Source organism: Plectropomus leopardus, chromosome 14 (genome assembly GCF_008729295.1).
Source record: "Plectropomus leopardus isolate mb chromosome 14, YSFRI_Pleo_2.0, whole genome shotgun sequence".
NCBI classification, from domain to species: Eukaryota; Metazoa; Chordata; class Actinopteri; order Perciformes; family Serranidae; genus Plectropomus; species Plectropomus leopardus.
The window spans coordinates 27,456,735-27,475,653 of record NC_056476.1 but is presented as its reverse complement, the minus strand read 5'-3'; the positions used below and the strand labels follow the sequence as shown (position 1 = coordinate 27,475,653).

At 38.1% G+C, this 18,919-nt stretch overlaps 1 protein-coding gene across 1 annotated transcript; it reads right to left on the bottom strand.

Moving 5' to 3' along the window:
* Positions 1-9,622: 9,622 nt before the first annotated feature.
* eif4eb (eukaryotic translation initiation factor 4eb) lies at positions 9,623-18,912 on the bottom strand. The gene is made up of 7 exons (XM_042500424.1): positions 18,813-18,912; positions 16,814-16,917; positions 15,305-15,400; positions 15,103-15,166; positions 12,351-12,464; positions 10,400-10,539; positions 9,623-10,305 (listed from the first exon to the last, which is right to left on the bottom strand). Exons 1-7 carry the CDS (start codon positions 18,828-18,830, stop codon positions 10,191-10,193), a joined length of 651 nt encoding a protein of 216 aa, XP_042356358.1. The 5' UTR covers positions 18,831-18,912; the 3' UTR covers positions 9,623-10,190.
* Between the last annotated feature and the right edge of the window lie 7 nt (positions 18,913-18,919).

Below are 18,919 nucleotides of genomic sequence, written 5' to 3'. Positions count from 1 at the left end.
TGTCAAATAGAATCAGATAATGACATAATGGCATTCAATTTCTTGAAGGTACCTTGTCCCTTGTACCTTGTACATTCTACCTTGTCCCTTGTCCCTTGTACCTTGTACCTTAAAGGTCAACTTCCATTACTCAGCACAATTTCTCAGGAACAGAAGAGGAGACTTTCGGTGACACTATTCTTGCGTGTCCATCTTGAAACTGTGCTGATTGTATAGACCTTCAGTGATCCCTGTGGAAGATGTGTGTAAAGCATCCATATTTTAGAATATACAGCTCTTTGCAGCAGCATTTGAAGCATTGTCAGCTGTCGTGGCTACATATGAGTCTGCACAGACATGGATGTAAACTGTAACTGCAACCTGAGGCCGTACTTCTAGTTTCCTTTAAAAAAATACAGTGTAAACACACTACATACTCAAAACTTTATTATAACTAATGTATAGTATGGAACCGAGACACACTTGTTGTATGTCATAGTGGGCTACACAAATGGCTTTGTGGTTTTTGACATTGCGATCTTACGCCAAAAGTACTGTCAAAACGGCACTATTTTACAAGTCCGGGATGAGAATGGGCTGGAATACAGGACTCCTGTCTGTCCTGGGGTGTTAAAAACAAATTGGAGTGTGGTGGAACATTTTCCTGTCATGCCCCTTCCTGTTTTTTTATTTCCATATTTTTCCCTATTTAAGTGTTTTTCGAAGGTCTAAGGACAGTGGAGTGTCATATGCTGTGGATATTATAAAGCCCCTTCAAGGTAATTTATGATTTGACTTGATTTGTCTACATTATGGTCATTGTTTGCTAACAAGTTCACCATAGAAACTTTTTAAGGCTTTAATAGTGGCCAAAAAGTGGTCAAAACTGTCACAGTCATAACAAACCATTGCATAGTTGAAAGGTACAATGTCTTCCTCAGTATGTATCTCAGTCATAAAATAATTAAATAAATAAATACATCTTCTTACATTGCCAGTGGGTTATGGGTGGGACATAACAAAATAGTATGAAATTAAATGTTTGGAAAATGTTCACCTCAGTGAATCAAGACAACAAATTAAATATGACTACTGAATCTCTGGAGCTCATTTGTCACAGATGAATGATGCGGAGAGTGCACATGGGGTTATTATTACCAGCCAATTTAATACATAACTGCGAGTGCAAACACCATGAAACGTCACAAAAGGCTACGCTAATTATCTCCAGTTTGTGTGAACCCTGCCAGTTGTGACCTCACCATCCTTTGAATGTTAGATGACTGCACAGCTGAAATGAATGAGAAATTCTATTGATTTAATGTCTTAAACCTACTTTGAAAATGCTCGATCTCATTGACTGACCCAGTTATTTAAGCAGAAACAACCATTTGAGTTTTTTTCCTTCACATTGTTTTCAAAGCAGCAGTTTTCCATCCTGTGGTTTTGCAGTCCTGCTGTTTTTTATTCCACTTGTCTAATGAGGGACTAATTGACACCTACAATGCTAGGTGAATGCATTTAACTGGAATTAACCACCTGGTAAGATAGATAACCAGCAGCACTGTGGGTCCCGAGGACAGGATTAAGAGCCATTGTATTAAAGAAACAAATCACTGTGTTAATTAGCACAGTGCATACGAAATGTTAATGTTTTCATGAGTAAAGGGAAGATGGAAAGGGCAAAGAGGTTTGTAGCAATGATTAAATGAGCAAAAGTCAGATTCTGAAAGTCACAAAATGACCACTCACCAAACAGTTGGGGTATTACAAATGTCTTTGAGGAATAGTTTGACATTTTGGAAAATACCGTTTTTCACCTTTCTCATATTTGTCCATTTAATATAAAGTAAAAGCTTGGAGTTGGCTGGCACAAAGACTGGACCCTTAAAATCCAACCCAATAACCAGAAAGAAAGTATGCATTGTGTGTCTGTGCTAACAATGGATGAGGTACATTTGCATATTATTATGTTGTTGTTAACATGTGGTTAGGTTTAGGCACTATAAATATATATATATATATATTTTTTTTTTATATATATATTTCTTATAGGGGCTCTCTATGCCTGCTGGAAACACGGCAATGCCTAGGTAAAATTACATTTTATTGCACTCTCCCTTCTGGAAAAACAGCAAAGGGTCACAACAAAACATCCACGTTTGGAAAGGCTGCTGGCAAAGCGCAATGGATCCCTACATAACACCAACATTTGAAACCATAACCCTTTGAAACCTGAGGAAATTGGCTTGACTTCTTTTAAAAAACACTAAAAAAAAAAAGCATTGGGTGACGAAGGAAAAAAATGGGGAAAAAAATAGCAAGAAATTAGTGAAAAGTCAAGAAAATTACCCGAAAATTTGTTTGAAAAGAGAAATTACTTTTTCTTAAAAGTACATTTATTTTTTTAAATAATGGTGTAACATAATTTTTAAACATTTAATTATGATTATCAGCATAGTTTTCCCCTTTATTTTCCCTAGCTTTGAAAAAGAAATAATTTTCTAAATCCATTGATTTGTTGCGGTTCGTGGATCATTTCTTACCAAGTTGCTCATTGCCTTTTTTCCCATTTTTCTGAAAGAAATTGCACTAATTGCGAAAGGCTAAAAGGTTTTCAGCACTCATGAAAGGCGTATTAAAGCAGCGCAAGAAAAAGGATGTCGCAACAGGTTTTTAAAGGGTTAAAGGAGTTGGGGTGTTACAAAACATTCATGTTTGAAACCAAGAAAGTAGCTGGAAACACAGCAATGGCTTGGTAAAGAAATGTCAAAGTATGTTGTTGGTCTCGAGCATTAGTCTGCAGCTTGGCAGACGTCTCACCTTAGTGTCACCTAGCCAGTGACAAAGTCAGTTCAATGCTGATACGATACAATTGAAACACACAAATGTCCCAAATTGTGGTTTGCAAAAAAACTGCAATGTCAACATTTCTCCTGGCGACTGGGCTGATTAAACCCCAAGTTGTCGTTTTTACACTTTGGCTTTACTATAAAGCAAACAAATGAGCTTTGGACAGAGCCAGACTAGTTGGGTCCCCCTGCTCCATCTTTGTGCTAATAACATCTCCTGGCTTTAGCCGCGTACTTAACCGACAGAGTGGTATCGATCTTTTCATCTAACTCTTGGCAAGAAAGCAAATAAGCGCATTTCCCAAAATGTCAAACAGTCTTTTGGCTGGCCGCTATAATTTCAGGCTTTTGGAATTCCATACCTCTTCAAGAGTGCGCATTAAAGCAGGACACAAACTTGGAAAGTTGCCTGAGGGAACAGAAGGCTCCCTCAGTTCCTAGCAGACAGTTGAAAGTTAAGAGAAATAACTCGGTGCTCTGAGATACACCTTAAATGTGATCAATAAAGTGATAAAATCGATCCCACAGTGCACTGGGAGCCAGCAATGTGAAGCTAAAACAGGGATAATTTGGCGCTTCTTTAGCTGGCTGTCAGGAGTAGGGCTTTATATACAGTACATAGACTGGCTCAGACAGGTGGACTGGGAGTTTGGATCAATACTTAAAACCCCACCATGTGTACAATGGCTGCTTTACACTGCAGCATCGTGTTCTGTGTTCATGCTCTGATTGTGTCTCATGGGTCCCGCTGCTGTATGTATGTTAAGTGTGTGTGCGTAGGCTTTAAAATGTAATCCAAGCATGCTCCATCACAAGGCTGCAAAGTATAGGCTAACTGCCTCTCTGATTACCCTCCTCATTCATTTAATCTGGGTTAACAAATCCAGCCATTGATCCTGATACTACGGGGAGAGAAATGAGCGCCCAAACACACCCTGGGGAAATTGATCAGCCATATATAGAACGGTAAGATGATAAAGCATTGAGCTTCACAAATGGCCGTGGCTTAGATCCTTCAGTTGTAAGGATATTGCACCGTGTAATGTCCTAATTATAGCTGTTGGCAACAAACACCATATGTTATACACCTTTCTTCGCTGTTGAATATGTAATCTAGGGATGTGCTGCTATCCCTGTATGTTATGAGAGAAGCACAAATAATGGCATGGAAACAGATATTTATTCTACCAGAAGTTGCTCGTTATTTTTTGGGCCAAAAAATTTTTAACATGTTTTATAGCATGACTATATATATATATATATATATATATAATTATACTATACTATACTATACTATTCTATATTATAAAAGTGATCATTATACTCTGATCGCCCCCTCAGAGTCGGTGCTCAGCAGGATGACAGAACATTAAGACTAAGTCCACATGTACATGGGTCTTTTTTAATAAAGCATATTTTCCTCCTCCGGTGACATAAAAATTCCCGTCCACACCAACGGTATGTAAAAAAAAGTCTCCGTCCACATCAAAACACAAATGCAGGCTGTCAAGCGATGTCAAGCGCGTGCCAAAAGCAACAGCTGGCAAAATAACCTCCACCGTAAGGCCACATTGGCCAATCAGAAGCCTGAAGTCACTACAGGAAAACACACAACAACAACAACAACATCAACAACAGCAACAATAGCGCATGGCACTGAAGGGAAGTTACACACAGAGCTGGTCAGGTGTGTCTCAGCTGCGTGTCAGCCGCAGCACATTTAGAGAAAAGGCGGCTGTTGGCAGAATAAGACAGTGAAAATGGTGTTTTGATAATTTTATTGACTCTATACCACCTTTTATAACAGTTTAAATGTCTATCTGTCACAGGAAAGGAAATATAAATACATCTGTTGCACTCAAACTTCCCTGCTTCCATTTCAAAATAAAAGTCGTCTCTGTTGGCAGAATCCCATCAGTTGTTCGAAATAAGGCATTTTATTGTGTGAAACATTTGCAGGACCAAGTTGTTGACAATGCAGGAGCAGCGCAACCTCATAAATCTGCAGAATATGTGTTTATAAATGTGGTAATACAGCAGGCAGCCCTGCAGTAGCATCACAGCAACAACACTGTCGGTGTGAACACCACTAGCGTGCGCGACACGCTGCAGTTCGGCGAGGATGCCATCACGCACTACTCAGGCGTGCAGTGTGTTACAGGTGGAGATAATCGCACACACTCTGACATCAAACCAAAGGAGGCAAGCCAAAAACACTACGGTTTTCCTGTCTGCACATTAACACTTACAATGGAGTTTCTGAATTCTAATTTTCTCACACTATAACCAGATAAATGATAACTTGTTATAAACAATAAAGGTTTCTTATTACAGCATGATAAGTTTCTATGCCATAATAATGTAAAAAGATATTTTGTTAAAACATGAATATGTCTTATTAAAATGGAAAATATTCTGTGTGACAATAAATTGATTACGTTATTATGTGATACTGATTAGTGTTTTTTTTTTTTTTTTTTTGCCGGTGTAGGAGCGAGATGCTGCTTTAATTGGCAAATAAAAATCCCCAAAGTAGTCCTTTGAAAAATGCCCTTTTTTTCTTTTCTTTTTCAAACAAAACAACAAGAAATCTGTTTATTTATTGAACATTATTGACTCATATTTAAATGTATTTATATGTACTGATTTCAGGATTTATTTCAGAGACATAATAATATAGTAATAACATATAATATAACTATAATTAGAGAAATAGAGAGAGAGAGAGAGGCTGACAGTATAAACCATGCCCACTTCTGTTCTTCTATCTAACACAAACACACACAGATAATGACATTTTTGTGCATCTTTAATCTAATCTCATTCACTGTATACACTTTTTTCGACATTGCTATTCATCCACTAATCTTACAGTTAAACTACCGCAAAAAAGTTCCTTTCTGATGTTTTATGCTTTTGCCAATTGTCTGAAATTCCCACCTCACCTCTGCACACAAACAATAGATTTTTTTAGCCGCCGTTGCTGCCTAACTTCATTTCTCTCCCTGTGAACTGTGAGCTGCCACCATCAAAGCCCCAGATAGGAAACACCCCAGCAGACAGACAGGACCACAGTGTAATCCACACAACACTGAGCCCCTAAATCACCACCTTTTAAGATGAAAGCCTGCAGGATGTAGACTTACGGCTGTAAACAAATCCATCCTCTGTATTGCCTACTGGCCTTACCAGCACCAGTTTAAAGTGTGAAATGGGGGCAGCTCCCTCCAGTGTAAAGTGATGGACAGCAGTGAAATGATTACCTATTAAAAAGATGCCTGCAGCCACAGCATGGCCAGTGATGCCCCAGTGCAGCCCTGAAACAAGTCAGCTAGATAAATATTCCACACTAATAATATTTTGTCGAGGCTCTTTGTGCTTTTCTGCAGGATTCGGGTCAGAGTCATCGCTCTAAATCAGATTGCTTCTCTTTTTGAAATGCTGATTTCAGCCTTTATTTCATATTTCCCCTGCTGCATTACGTCCTCGTGCCCAATTGATTTGACCGGTTATCTCACATCGGAGGATTTGGGATCTTGATAAGTGCCTCTGATTGGAAAACAAGGAGGTCCTGCGGCAAACTGGGGCCGACTAGAGACTGAGAAACTGTGCTCGATTCAATTTAGCACATTGATTGTGCTCCTCGCTGCCAAGGTTAGTCTGTAACCCCATTTAATAAAGTGACAGTGTCAGTGGCCCTGTGTTTACCTGTCTGCATGGACATTTGGTTATATTACTATTCACAACAGGAAGATGATATTTTATTCATCTGTGTTTGTGGACAGCTTTCATTAAATGCAGAATGTGGACAAACCGGCATTTATTTTTTAGGGCTGTCCCAAAGCAGAGTTTATTCTATGCCACATGCCATAACTTAACTTAAAAATACAATCAATGTAATCTAGGGATGTGCTGCTGTCCCAAAAAATAAGTCTGTATTTTCTGTGTTAATCTGTTATCCCCCCCGAGAAAATAACAGAGGACTTTATTTGGACAAAATTAAAGACATATATGCCATGAATTGATGCAGAAAAAGCACAAATTGGTGCATAAAAATTCACCAGAAGGCAGAAATGTCAACATTTACTGACCTCCCCTCCTTTTATAGGCTTGAATGTGTGATCACTTCTCAGCTGTGCTGTGGTGGTGGCAGGTGGTGCATGAAACAATGATGCAACAGTGCGAGACACACACACACACACACACACACACACACACACACACACACACACACACACACACACAAAGCAGATCGTAGCCTTTTTACTAGTGTGAAGTAATACATTTGGTAAAGAAATTTAATGCTCTTGTTTTCCTCAACTATTGAGAATTTACAAGATTATTATTTCAATCATTTAGAAAAATAAGAGCAGAATTTTCTTCCACATAAGTTTTCATGGGAAAAAAAATCTTGTTTTTTTCTGAATTAACAAGATATTCTCCTAAATCCCCCCCCCCCCCACAATTTAACAATGTTATTATCTTGTTAATTCAGCTCATGCTCAAATCATGCTGTTTTTTTTTCCCTGAAGTAATAAGATTTTTATCTCAGAAGTTTGAAAGAAGTTTTCGTGGGAAAAAAAATCTTCTGTTTTTTTCTGAATTAACAAGATATTCTCCTAAATTCTTCCCACCCTCGATTTAACAATGTTATTATCTTGTTAAATCATAAATACAACAGCTGATTTTTTTCTCAAGCGATGTCTTACATCTCAATCAATTTCTGAAAGAATTCAAGTTATTTCAGTCACCCATGACTATAAATGTCTACTTAAAAAAAATAGATAAATAAATGTCAGGCCTTGATTTTTTTACCACGAAGACCCACAAGGAGTTAGGTATATCAGATAAATGAATGTATAAGTTCTTTTCATGACACTCACTAAACAGACAAATCCCTTATCAGATATCCATTCTGCAATCTTTAATCAAAAACAGCCATAAATTAAATTGAAACTCAAATGTTATGGTGATTCATTAAAGGCATGCTATGCAGGATTTCCTTAAAATAAACAATGTACAGACTCACAGAAGTAATTCCTCTCAATCGTGGACACATTGGTGATGAAACACAAATATAGTGAGGCAAAATGTTCAACGGAGTGAATCTAGAGTTGGCTCTGACTTTCCCTTTAGCTGGTGATACTGTTTGCCAGCAATAATCAGCATTGCCTAAATAGCACACCTTTAATGTATAACTTAAAGAGCGTTTACTTTTTTTCTACTTCTGTTGATCTTGGTAACAGATTGAGTATTGCGTGTGGTCAACTGTGGTGGAATAAGGACCAGCTTTAATGTAGCGTTTGATGCAGCAGGCTGGTTTGATATTGGCATGGGTTTGTAAAATGGTTTGATTTTTAGATGCAGTGGATGAGGAAGATTCACATTATTTGGTTATACTGGTGATTACTGGAGTTGGTTGATCTTTAGACTAGTTTTTGTTCACTCTTATGTTGCTTTTTTTGCAAGGTTCTCTGTGACGTCTGCTCTGTAGGCGCCATAAACATATATTTGAATGCACGCTTGCTTCATACATGATTGATCAGCTGGCCTTTAAAGGTTGCTACCACAAGCATGCCATAACTTCAGCAAAGCCGTAATGAAGCTCCGCAGTCACTTAACGCCTCATCAGATCAAGAAGGATCTAGTAAGCAATGCTTCGCCTGCTGGCTTAAAGAATGCCCATCTCTGAGAACGTGATGGCATTTGTCATGTCGAAGTGACATTTTTAAAGGTGGCGATGAACTGAGATGGAGAAAAGTAACCTTTTCTTTCAAAGTTCTTTTTATACTGACATTTTAAGGGATCTCGGGATGATGTCGAGCAGGGGAAGGTTTGAATTTGGCACTTTGGATAAGGAAAACAGTGAATCCGAAGCTACTCAGAAGCTGAGGGAGCAATTTAGCTGTTCCTATTCAGTTCTGTTCTATTCAGTAGGAATGTAGACCATCATTGGAACACTGTTGGATGGTCTACCACAGTGACACTGACTTAAAGCCTGTGGGCCAAATCTGGCCCCTGAAAGGATACCAGGTGGCCCCCTAAATCATTTTCTAATTCACAATAACACTAAATTCATGCTTTAAATGTTGTTGTACTTTCAGTATACACAACGTGCCAGAGTCCATAAAACAGCATCAGATAGTTTTTTTTTTTTTTTATCAAAAGTGCCAGTGGGGGATCCCCTGCACCCATGACAGAGATCCTAGCTAAGCCCCAGGTGTCCTAAAATCCTGAAAAAATGTTCTAAACTTCTTCAATTATCCTAAAATCCTCAAAATGTCCTAAAATGCTAGAAATTTCCCAAAATCCTATAATGTTCTAATATCCTAGAAACATCCTAAAATCCTATAATGTCCTAAAATCCTTAACTGCTAGAAACATCCTAAAATCCTGGAAATGTGTTAAATTCCTAGAAATATCCAAAAATCATAAAAAGTCCTAAAATCTTAGACACATACTAAAATCCTAAAAATGTGCCGAAATCCTAAAAATGACATAAATCCTAAAAATGTCCCGAAATCCTAGAAATATTAAAAAAAATCCTGGAATATGCTAAAATCCTACAAATTTCCTCAAATCCTAAGAACCTCAGAAATTCCTAAACATCCAACATTCCCAGGAACATGTACAGGGCTGCTGCGACTGGCAGCAGGTTGAGTGTCCCTTGTCTACCATAAATGTCCTCGGTCAATATCCTACATCACCGGAGTGAGTGGAAAAGCGAATCTTTCATAACAAGGACTCGACCTGTTACAGGTTGCAAAAAAAGCAACACACAGTTTAACAGCTCATAATTGCAAAACCAATGTTTTAATTATATTAACACTCAAATGAATATGAGTCATGAAATACTTTCAAAAGGTTGATTACGTGCAACAGTTCAAGGCAAAAAAGAAGCATAAAACAAAGGTCTAACAATCTAATTGTATCCAGGCAAATTAATAATAAATTAAAAGGGTTTAATGTCATTGAGGATTACAGCAAACCAATGATGCTGTAGCAAATGGGAGAGAAATATACATTTTTTTTTTTTTTTTTGCATTTCAGGATTCCCTGACATTAAAAGAAAAAATAAAATCAACACAAATTTCTTTAGTAGAGTTTGCAGCGCTCTAAATCTCTTCTACTATTAATACCTCTCATTGTTAGTGTTTTGGAAGATTCATCTGTTTTCTGTGTGTTTTTTTCATCTGTGGTTCAAGTCCTGGGTAGGTTATGGAGACACTTGGCTTGTAGTCTTGGATTTTTGTTTTTTCTTCTTCCAGATTGCATTTCCGCAGAGTCTTTGCAGCAAAGTAAACATATGAACCAACAACAAATAAGACAAGAAAATGAAAGAGGCACATAGGGCTTTTCTCAAACGACAAATTTGTTCTTGGTGGTTGAACCGCTTTTGGTAGCTGTGTCTGCGTGCGACTGGTAGCCGATCGTCATCTTCATGGGAAGGCCCAGGCGCTCCTTGTAAACTCTCCTGTTGATGAGAAAACGACACCATGAGAGGACGCAGTAATGCCATTAAGAGTATTTATGAATAGAAATACGTCATTACAGGAGAAACGCCTCACCCTATGTGCGTTACGGCCTCTCGGTTCTCATAGTCTGATGTCCAGACGGCTATTTTATCTCCTTTTGTGCGGATGTTGACCACGGCTCCGCAGACCTCATCGCTGTAGTCGTCAAAGGCCTCTCCAACTAGGCACAGGAGCTGGTGAAGGGACGGGGAGGAACAAAAGCGTTTGTCAAAACACGATGATTCACATCTCGGCTTTGACTTGAATTGTCTACATTCTGCGCCAGTGTTACTGGAAACTTCTCAGCTTCTGCTGCCATAGGGTGTTACTGCAAAGAGTCCTAGTACGCAGAGATGAGTTTGCATTTTTGCACTTTTGCTTTAATATTACACACACTCGTAACGCTCTGCACACAAAATGTGCTTTCAAAATCCGCCTATAAAACTATATTATACATTAATGTTATTTTCTACTTTCACTGTTTTTTTTTTCCAACATCAGTCCTATATCATCCTATATCAAATAATTATTAATTTTCTGAATTTCAACCCTTTAAATGCAAGTTGTTTTTAACTTGATGCCACCATGTTTTCAGATTTTAATTGTTTTCAATGTACAACATGCAAAGTGGATTTTTTTTTTTAAGATCACAGACTGAGATATGTCAATAATTTGCAGTAACATTGACTGTGACAGTGCAACTAATACAGGGGTAGGCAACCTGTGGCTTTGGAGCCACATGTGGCTCTTTAGCCCCTCTCCAGTAGCTCCTGTGTGTCTCTGACTGAAAATGATATGGAAATGAACGGTGATTATTTTTTAAAGATTTTCATTCAATTTCATCATTATTTTAGGCCTATAATTACTCTTGCATTTTTCAATTACAAAAATATGCAGCCTGTACACAGAATATGAAAATGAATCATCATTTCATTAACTAATATATGCATCATATTTCTGTGGCCTTTGTTTCCTTTTCTGCTAAATTTCAAAAGTGGTGGGTGGTCCTGAATCAAAAAAGCCTGAATAGCTATGGATTCCAAATCCAAGATAGGAGAAGTCTCGGAGAAAAATGGATAAGTTAATAGTGCACTCAATAGATCTTTTAATTTTTACCACCAACACTGCAAAGTTAATGCAACAAAAAATAATAAATAGTTTTAAAACTAAAATTAATGAATGCTCATATAGACCCATTAATAATATCGATAGGCTAATTTTGACTATGTGTCGTGTTACTTGCAGCTCCAGACAGATTTTTTTTTGGGGGGGGGGCAGAAATGGCTCTTTTGATAGTAAAGGTTTCCGACCCCTGACCTAGTGGAAACAACATGGATTTTCTCCATATGCCAAATATGGCAACAAAAAAAAAGACATCATCAGGTGGAAAATAGCAAAAATGACAAATTCAAAGTTAAAAGCCCAGAAAGAAAACTGCAGTTTGAATGGGCTTCAATGGAGTATTTTTGCACTTAACAGTATGAATGTAAGAATTTTGTTTCCACAGTGTGTTTCAGGCTTATTGTAGGAGCTGACCAGGAAATTCCAAGACTAAACAAAAATACACAATTTTGGCCAAAATGTACACCATATGCATAAACACAGCCAAAATGATCAAAAAAGTGAAGAGTGGAAAGCGTGTGAAATGTGCCAAACTGTCCCTAAGGGTTAATATATGGTAAACCAATCAGCCCAGACAGACCAGTGCTTTTGGTAATAACAGTAAGTGCTGTGTGCTAACTGGGAAGTCTGAGCTTGCTGGATGTCTGTATCACTGTCAGTGACCTTTAGAGAGCTCGCCACAACACACTCTTTGCAGCATGGGAGCCAATTCTCAGTTGCTCTCATCTGACTGTGCTTTGACCCCCATCATCAGCTCAACACAGCCAAGGCGACAGTTAATGCATCGTTTAGAAATCATAATAGAGTGATGAGTAATCGCGTCACTTATTTGAGTAACAACACCGAACAGGATGCAAAGTGCAGTGGCTGCAGTCAAACCTACAGTTTCCAGCCAGAAGCGGTCCAGGTCTAATCTCCTCTGCTGCTTGTTGAGCGTGATCAGCCAGCGCCCGCCACGCTTGTTCCTCTCGTCCTCCCACATGGGTTCAATGCCATCCTGCAGCAACGGTTCAAATTGTCAATCTCAAACCACCAAAAGTTCAAAACATCCTTTTAAAAGAGAAAGTTAAAGCTTGATTTCAACACTGCCTGTGGAAAATCTCTCTCTCTTTCAACTCTTCAGTACTCAAAGCAGAAATTCTTTTAATCTGATTAAAAGTTTGCAGCTGGATACTAAAAGTTTTGCAAGATCTTGACACGTGTCCTGTGAAGGTTAAATTGTTGGTATTTCTCTCAAGTTGCATTCTGCCCTTCCACACAACTTCCACCTCATCACTCTGACTCACACTTTCTAAGATTTTAAGTAGAAAATTAAATAGTACAGGGACTGATAAAATGACTCCCCTGCTGAGGATACAAGTTCACCAGTTAGTTTTCCCCACAGGTGATTCTGCTAAAGAGTTCAATATAAGCACACTGATTGCAGACGGTGGTCATACTTGATTACAGCTTTTCCTTTCATTATCATCACCTATTTATCTCACGCAGTATAATTAGTGGCTTTCTGCCGCCTCCTGCCATTAAGCTTACTAAACTTTCACACACCCATCTCATTTTCACATCTGGGTAAATGAGCTATTGGCAGAGTTGGCAGAGACACAAAGTTAGTCAGGGAAACTCGTGTCTAAACTCTAGTAATGATGCTGTTGTTTTGACTGAAATTGTGATAACAACAATTCGACCAGGTATTGCTCTGTTTTGCATGAGCTTTTTTGGTTCTGTTGCCGTTAAAATCTTGAAAATTTGGCTTCATTGGAACACTAGTGATAGAACATTTTGTGGACCTCAGAGAGAGTAGATTCTGGTATTGGCTAATAAGGGATCTAAATAGATAAAAACAAAGTGAAACTTGGACCCTACATGGACCCTTTTTTGCCATGTTTTTGTGTCTGAGTGACTAATGGAGACAGTTTTTGACATGGATCCAGTACTGAGTGAGAGTGCAGCAGCAGCAGCTGCAAAACAGGCTGCAATATAATCCCTACGGGCCATTGTGTAACGTCAATATACGTCCATTAAAAGTGTTTGTTTTTGCCACGGACCGGTTCAGATTACTTTTCTAACAACATCATGGAAAGGAACCTACAGAGAAATTAAATGTTTTTTCTATACCTTTTTGAATGTTTTTTCTTTACATTCATTTATTTGTGGCGGCCAGCAACAATTAAAATATCTGCTACCACAAATAGAGTTTCTTTTCTTGGAGCTATTTTTGGCGTTACTGATGTATGCATGTGTGTGTATATATATATATATATATATATATATATATATATATATATATATATATATCTCACAGTGCAGAGCGCACTCTGGGCATAGATGGAGTAGCAGAATCTCAGGCACAATATAAGTGATTTATGTTTCGCTTTCACTACGCTGTTTATTCCGCGGGGTCTGAAAGTCTGCATTCACTTACAGTAGCTGCTCCTCTCATCCCCTGATGCATTCTGATCAGCTCTCAATGGGTCAATGGATCAATTGTCCATCCCAAAATCTGCTGCTGAGATAAAAAAAGAACTCACTGAGAGTTCTGCCTGAGCTGCCTTCACGGCACGGACTTGCAAAAACCTCAAAATTTAGAGAGGGAGCACAGACACACAATTAAAGGAAAAAAAACTACTACAATTTTGCAGTAATTGTTATAGAGCTATCACAACAATTGCTGGTAGGGATTACACTGCAGCCTGTTTTGCTGCTGCAGTAGTGACATTCTCTCTAAATACTGGGCCAATTTTCAAACTTTGCTGTCTCCATTAATCATTTACACACAAAAATACTGGCTCCAAATACTGAAATTTTCCTTTAATTTAATTACTCTCACAAAGAATATCAAAATTGAACAAAATAATTTTCAAAAACTGGCAAAAGACATCTTTTTCTTCCTGCATTACATGTGTGATTGATATCAGCAGCCATATTTGATGGCCAGACCTTTGCTTAGTCTGAAAAAAAAATGTCTTGTGACATAAATATGATGTTCTGCGTTGACAGAAAGATGCTTCATTGTTGGAATAGGTGAAAAAATCAATACAGCATAGTATCTGGATATTTTTGTGTGGCAATGACGCATTGTTACATTGGACCCCAAGTGTCGATTTTTTTGCTTAACAAATTATTAATATTAAAAATTAAACTTTTTTAATCAATAATAATCAATTACTTTTTTGTCAGTCCCCTGGATAAATTTTCCTGAAGTAAAATTGACTGAAGTGAGATAAATTGCCTAAAAATGTATTATATTAGATAAAACACATGTTGAAAAGTTTCCCTTTGGGGACATAATTTTGTCGTCAGAAAAAAAATGCAATATATTTTATTTCAATACTAATATAGCATTGTGACTTCAGTACTGCAATAATATTGAATTTTGGTGTTTCCCTCCCCTACTTCATTGGTTTTTTCACGGTTCTTTTGGTTCCAATTAGGGATAAAAACAACACACTGTCGTCCTTGTACATACTGTCGAACATTCAATATTGCAATTGTAGACACTGGTTGTAAAATATTAAGCATTTATATCAGTACTACAGAGGATATTGGTATGCAAAAATTTTTTTAAATGGTTTTAACTCCACTTTATTCTGCACTTGAACTCTTCACATTTAAAGAAATGGTAAATAAATCAAACGTACCTTGAACAGGGAGTAATCGCAGCCTGACATGAGGTTGCTTGACAACTGGATGTGGTTGTAGAGACTGAAAGGAAGAGACCACGGCATTAAATAAACATGCTGATCTGACAGTTTTTCAAAACACAGCATACAGTCATGACATTTTACTGCTTCAGTCACTCCACAGGAGTACAGGAGAAGGAAAGGATTTATTGCTCCTTACGCCCAGAAATCTTCAACCGTGTCAAATTTAGATATGAGCCGCAGGTTGGCCTGCCATGTTTTGCTCTTGTCATTCTTGAAGAACCACAGGGACCATCTGTTGGGTGAAAAAAAAAACAGGAAAGGGAATTTGCATAAATGTTACAAGCCTCTAATTAAACACGAGGTAAATAAAAGTAACAGAAAGCCATTGAGCTTTAGAGCAAATGAGAGACGTATGGATGCACCTGGATACTGCAAACTGTTCAGTAAATCATGTCGTCACTGTCACGGTCCAACTCATTTTGATGCTGTGTCATACTTGTTTCACGCTAAATCCTCTCGTAGCTCACCAGGTGCCTTAAGCTCTTTGGATTGAGAAATAATAAAGAATCTGTAGCTGTTGACACTATAATAAAGCCATTAAAGCAGCCAGTCTGACCGTGGGGTTTTTAAATGAGCGCAGTCTAAATAAATGCAGTATTTTGTACTTTTTTATGTTTTAATCTTCCGTGCTCTGCTCAGACTGTTCTGAAATTGTTCAGCTTCCTCTGAGTACAGACAGCATTGCCTCTGGTGAATGGCTGATTTATGTCTCACTTTCACTTCTGTATGAGCCGTCCGTTCAGTTGTGTGGAGGAAGGGTCATTCAGCTCTTAAACTACGTTTGAACAATCGTGTGACACGAGTCACCAATCTTGTCTTTGAAGCTGATGATTTTTGATTTTCCAAACTTCGCAGTTATACACTTCCACACACTCACATCTGGGAGCAGCCCAGTTCACCCAGTTCGTTATCAGATGGTGGTGTATTTGAACAGGGGCCGGTCGACGCATACTATTTTTTCAGTTTTGCCTCTCAAGTCAAAACCTAAACATATAACAAATGTTAATTTTAATTGCATTTTTGATGTACCTTGTGTCAAACACAAACCTCACAATTCACCAAAGCAGTTATTACAGCATTACTACAGCAAAGGGCGTAGGTTTCATTTTGACATTGGTGGTGACACGTATTAGGCAGGGGGAGTGAGAGTCCTCCCCCAGGACATTCTGAGTGTCAAACACTTCATTTCCTGCATTCCCTGTGAATTTTTATGCACCGATTTCTAGTGGAAATGTCTATGGGAGAACACAAAATTCAGGCTCACAGATTAACAGCTCATGCGTTTCAGCAAGATTTCTGCTCAGAGTCAAAACTCTTCCCACACATCTGTGTTCTCTGAGAAGTTGAGCATAATGTAATATTTTGGAAGAAGAAAAAGTTGCAATATTACGACGATAAAGTCGTTGTGTTTTCTGAATATTATGCTGATGTCTTCAAACATCAACAGTACAAGAAAAACCCTTTCACCCATTTTACAACTGCAAAAAAGGAACTAAAATTAAACAGTTATGAGTGTGAGTGCTGTTGCTTATCATGGGACATTATACCTGCAACATCATTTTGAAAAAAAAAATAATTTATATATATATATATACATAAATAAACTGGCTATCCTGAATTTTTTTTTTAAATTGCAGCCTCTAACCTGTTCTGGAGGGGGTGTTTGATGTAGGCCTCTGGGTTCACAATCTCTTGTCCAGTCTCCTCAGCTCCGTCTTCATCAGGCTGGGGTGGACTTGGGTTGGTTTCCTAAAAAGCAGTTAGGCAGAGGTGAGACGCATAAAAGGGAAGTAGGCAGTGGGTTTCCATTCCCAGTAAATGTCCATACTTTGTAGAAATTATCCTGTCATCTAATTTCTGAAGTACCAATATTCCAGCTGTTGATTAGTTATATATATATATATATATATATATATATATATATATATATATATATATATATATATATATATATATATATATAGATAAGGTGCCTTCAATGTTCTTCCTGCCTTAAGGAAAATAGTATTTTTGGCTCACTGAACACATTAACTGCTGGTCTACCATTGCTTTGATCACTTACTTAATTTGTGTTATTGTGTGACATTGATTAACTAAACCTTTTAAACACCAAAGTCACACAATTACACAAACAAGTGAACTGATTGGTGCAGCAGTGGACCAGCAGCTCAGCAGATGTTAAATTACAGCTTTTTTAAAGCTATTTTTTTCTGGCTTAAAAGCAGGCAATATAAAAACTTTATTCATGAGCTGGAGAGCACTGACTGGCATGAAGGAAAAGCATTGAAAATACTCTTAATATAGCATACACTTAATCTGTACTATTTTGTTTAGGTGGGACTATTTTATGGCGTTAGAATACTTTTTGTTACCCCTCCACAGCAGTAAATTGCATAGCTTCCATATGGGACTCCAACTTGTTTTTCCAAACTGGTGGTGTGCAGACTGAAATCGCCTTTTTGATATTTACACTCAATGTTTTAGTACCCCATGGAACCACACTTCGAGCTACCCCTTTAAATAGGCAAACAAATATTTGAGGAACCCCCTGCAGTAACTTTGAGGACCCCTTAAGGGTCGCGGACCTCTTGTTGAAGCCCCTGAAACTAGACGATACACTAAATTAAACAGAAATCAAAATGTATAGAGAGCCCATAAAGAGCCCATCTGACAAAGAGTAGTAACGTTTACTCGGGTTATTTATACTATCAAACGATATTAGTAATCTCCTAAATGAATTTAAATGTATAAAACTGAAACCCAGAATGAACATCTGGTACACATTTGGATGGTATGGCTAATTAGCTCTACTGCTAACATTATCCCGATAACTGGAAACAAGCAACATCGAAAGGCACAGCTGTATTCATTCCCAAAATATTTGTTGGTGAACCGAAAGAACGTCACCGAACAATTTCCATTCAGAATTATCAGCCTGTTTAAAATTCAAATTACATAACATTGCAAAGTATCCACTAAGACATAACCGTACAAAAAGTATTTGAATTCGGCGTATATTTCATACCCGAAATAGTGTTTACGAGGGGTAAAAAAAAAAAACTTTTAAATATAGCATTGTAGCATTCAACCAGCGGTAGCTAAATCAACCTTAACCTCAGCCAACAAAGTAGCTAATTTTGCTGGCAGAGGTCACACTGGAGACCTGCCAACCAAATTTGACAGTTGGAACTGAAGCAACAAAAACAAACTGCTGTTCGCATTTACGGGATTATTTTACACGCCGAAGTGACTGGTATATCATTATAACCATGCCTGTTTTTAATAAGTGTTACCCATTTATGTACTTTTGCGGTTAACCTGAGCAATATTAAAGTAACTACTCTTGTAATGGGACTTGGTGTGGTTCTCATCGCAAAGGTGAACGGCACGTCGGTTAGCTATAACGTCAGCCTTAAAGTTGGGAGATCTCCACACATAGGCATTCCTCTTTTACGCTTGGGTCGTGGCACACAAGACAAACTTGAAACTAGTCGAAACAGCACGTGTGATTGCACCAAGTGTTAACAGAACTCTTGAAGACTAATGTTTAAAGTTACACACAAACTTTAAATGTGAACACCCCCCGTAATTAAAGCAAGAAGCCCCCCAAACGTTTTGATATGTTCTTTACAGAAAGTGCTCACCGGTTCGGCGGTCGCCATCTTACAAATCTCTGTTGGGAAAGTTTCTGTTGATTGGACCGAGCTGCGCAACGTGACGACGCCGCTGCGGACATGCGCTGTGTGCCGCC

What these genes read in the sequence shown, in the direction of transcription:
- eif4eb (XM_042500424.1), bottom strand. An exon ending in ACGGTTGAAGATTTCTGGGC is followed by an intron (nt 15,167 to 15,304) that starts GTAAGGAGCAAT and finishes TCTTCCTTTCAG; the next exon opens with TCTCTACAACCACATCCAGT. An exon ending in GCGATTACTCCCTGTTCAAG is followed by an intron (nt 12,465 to 15,102) that starts GTACGTTTGATT and finishes CCGTTGCTGCAG; the next exon opens with GATGGCATTGAACCCATGTG.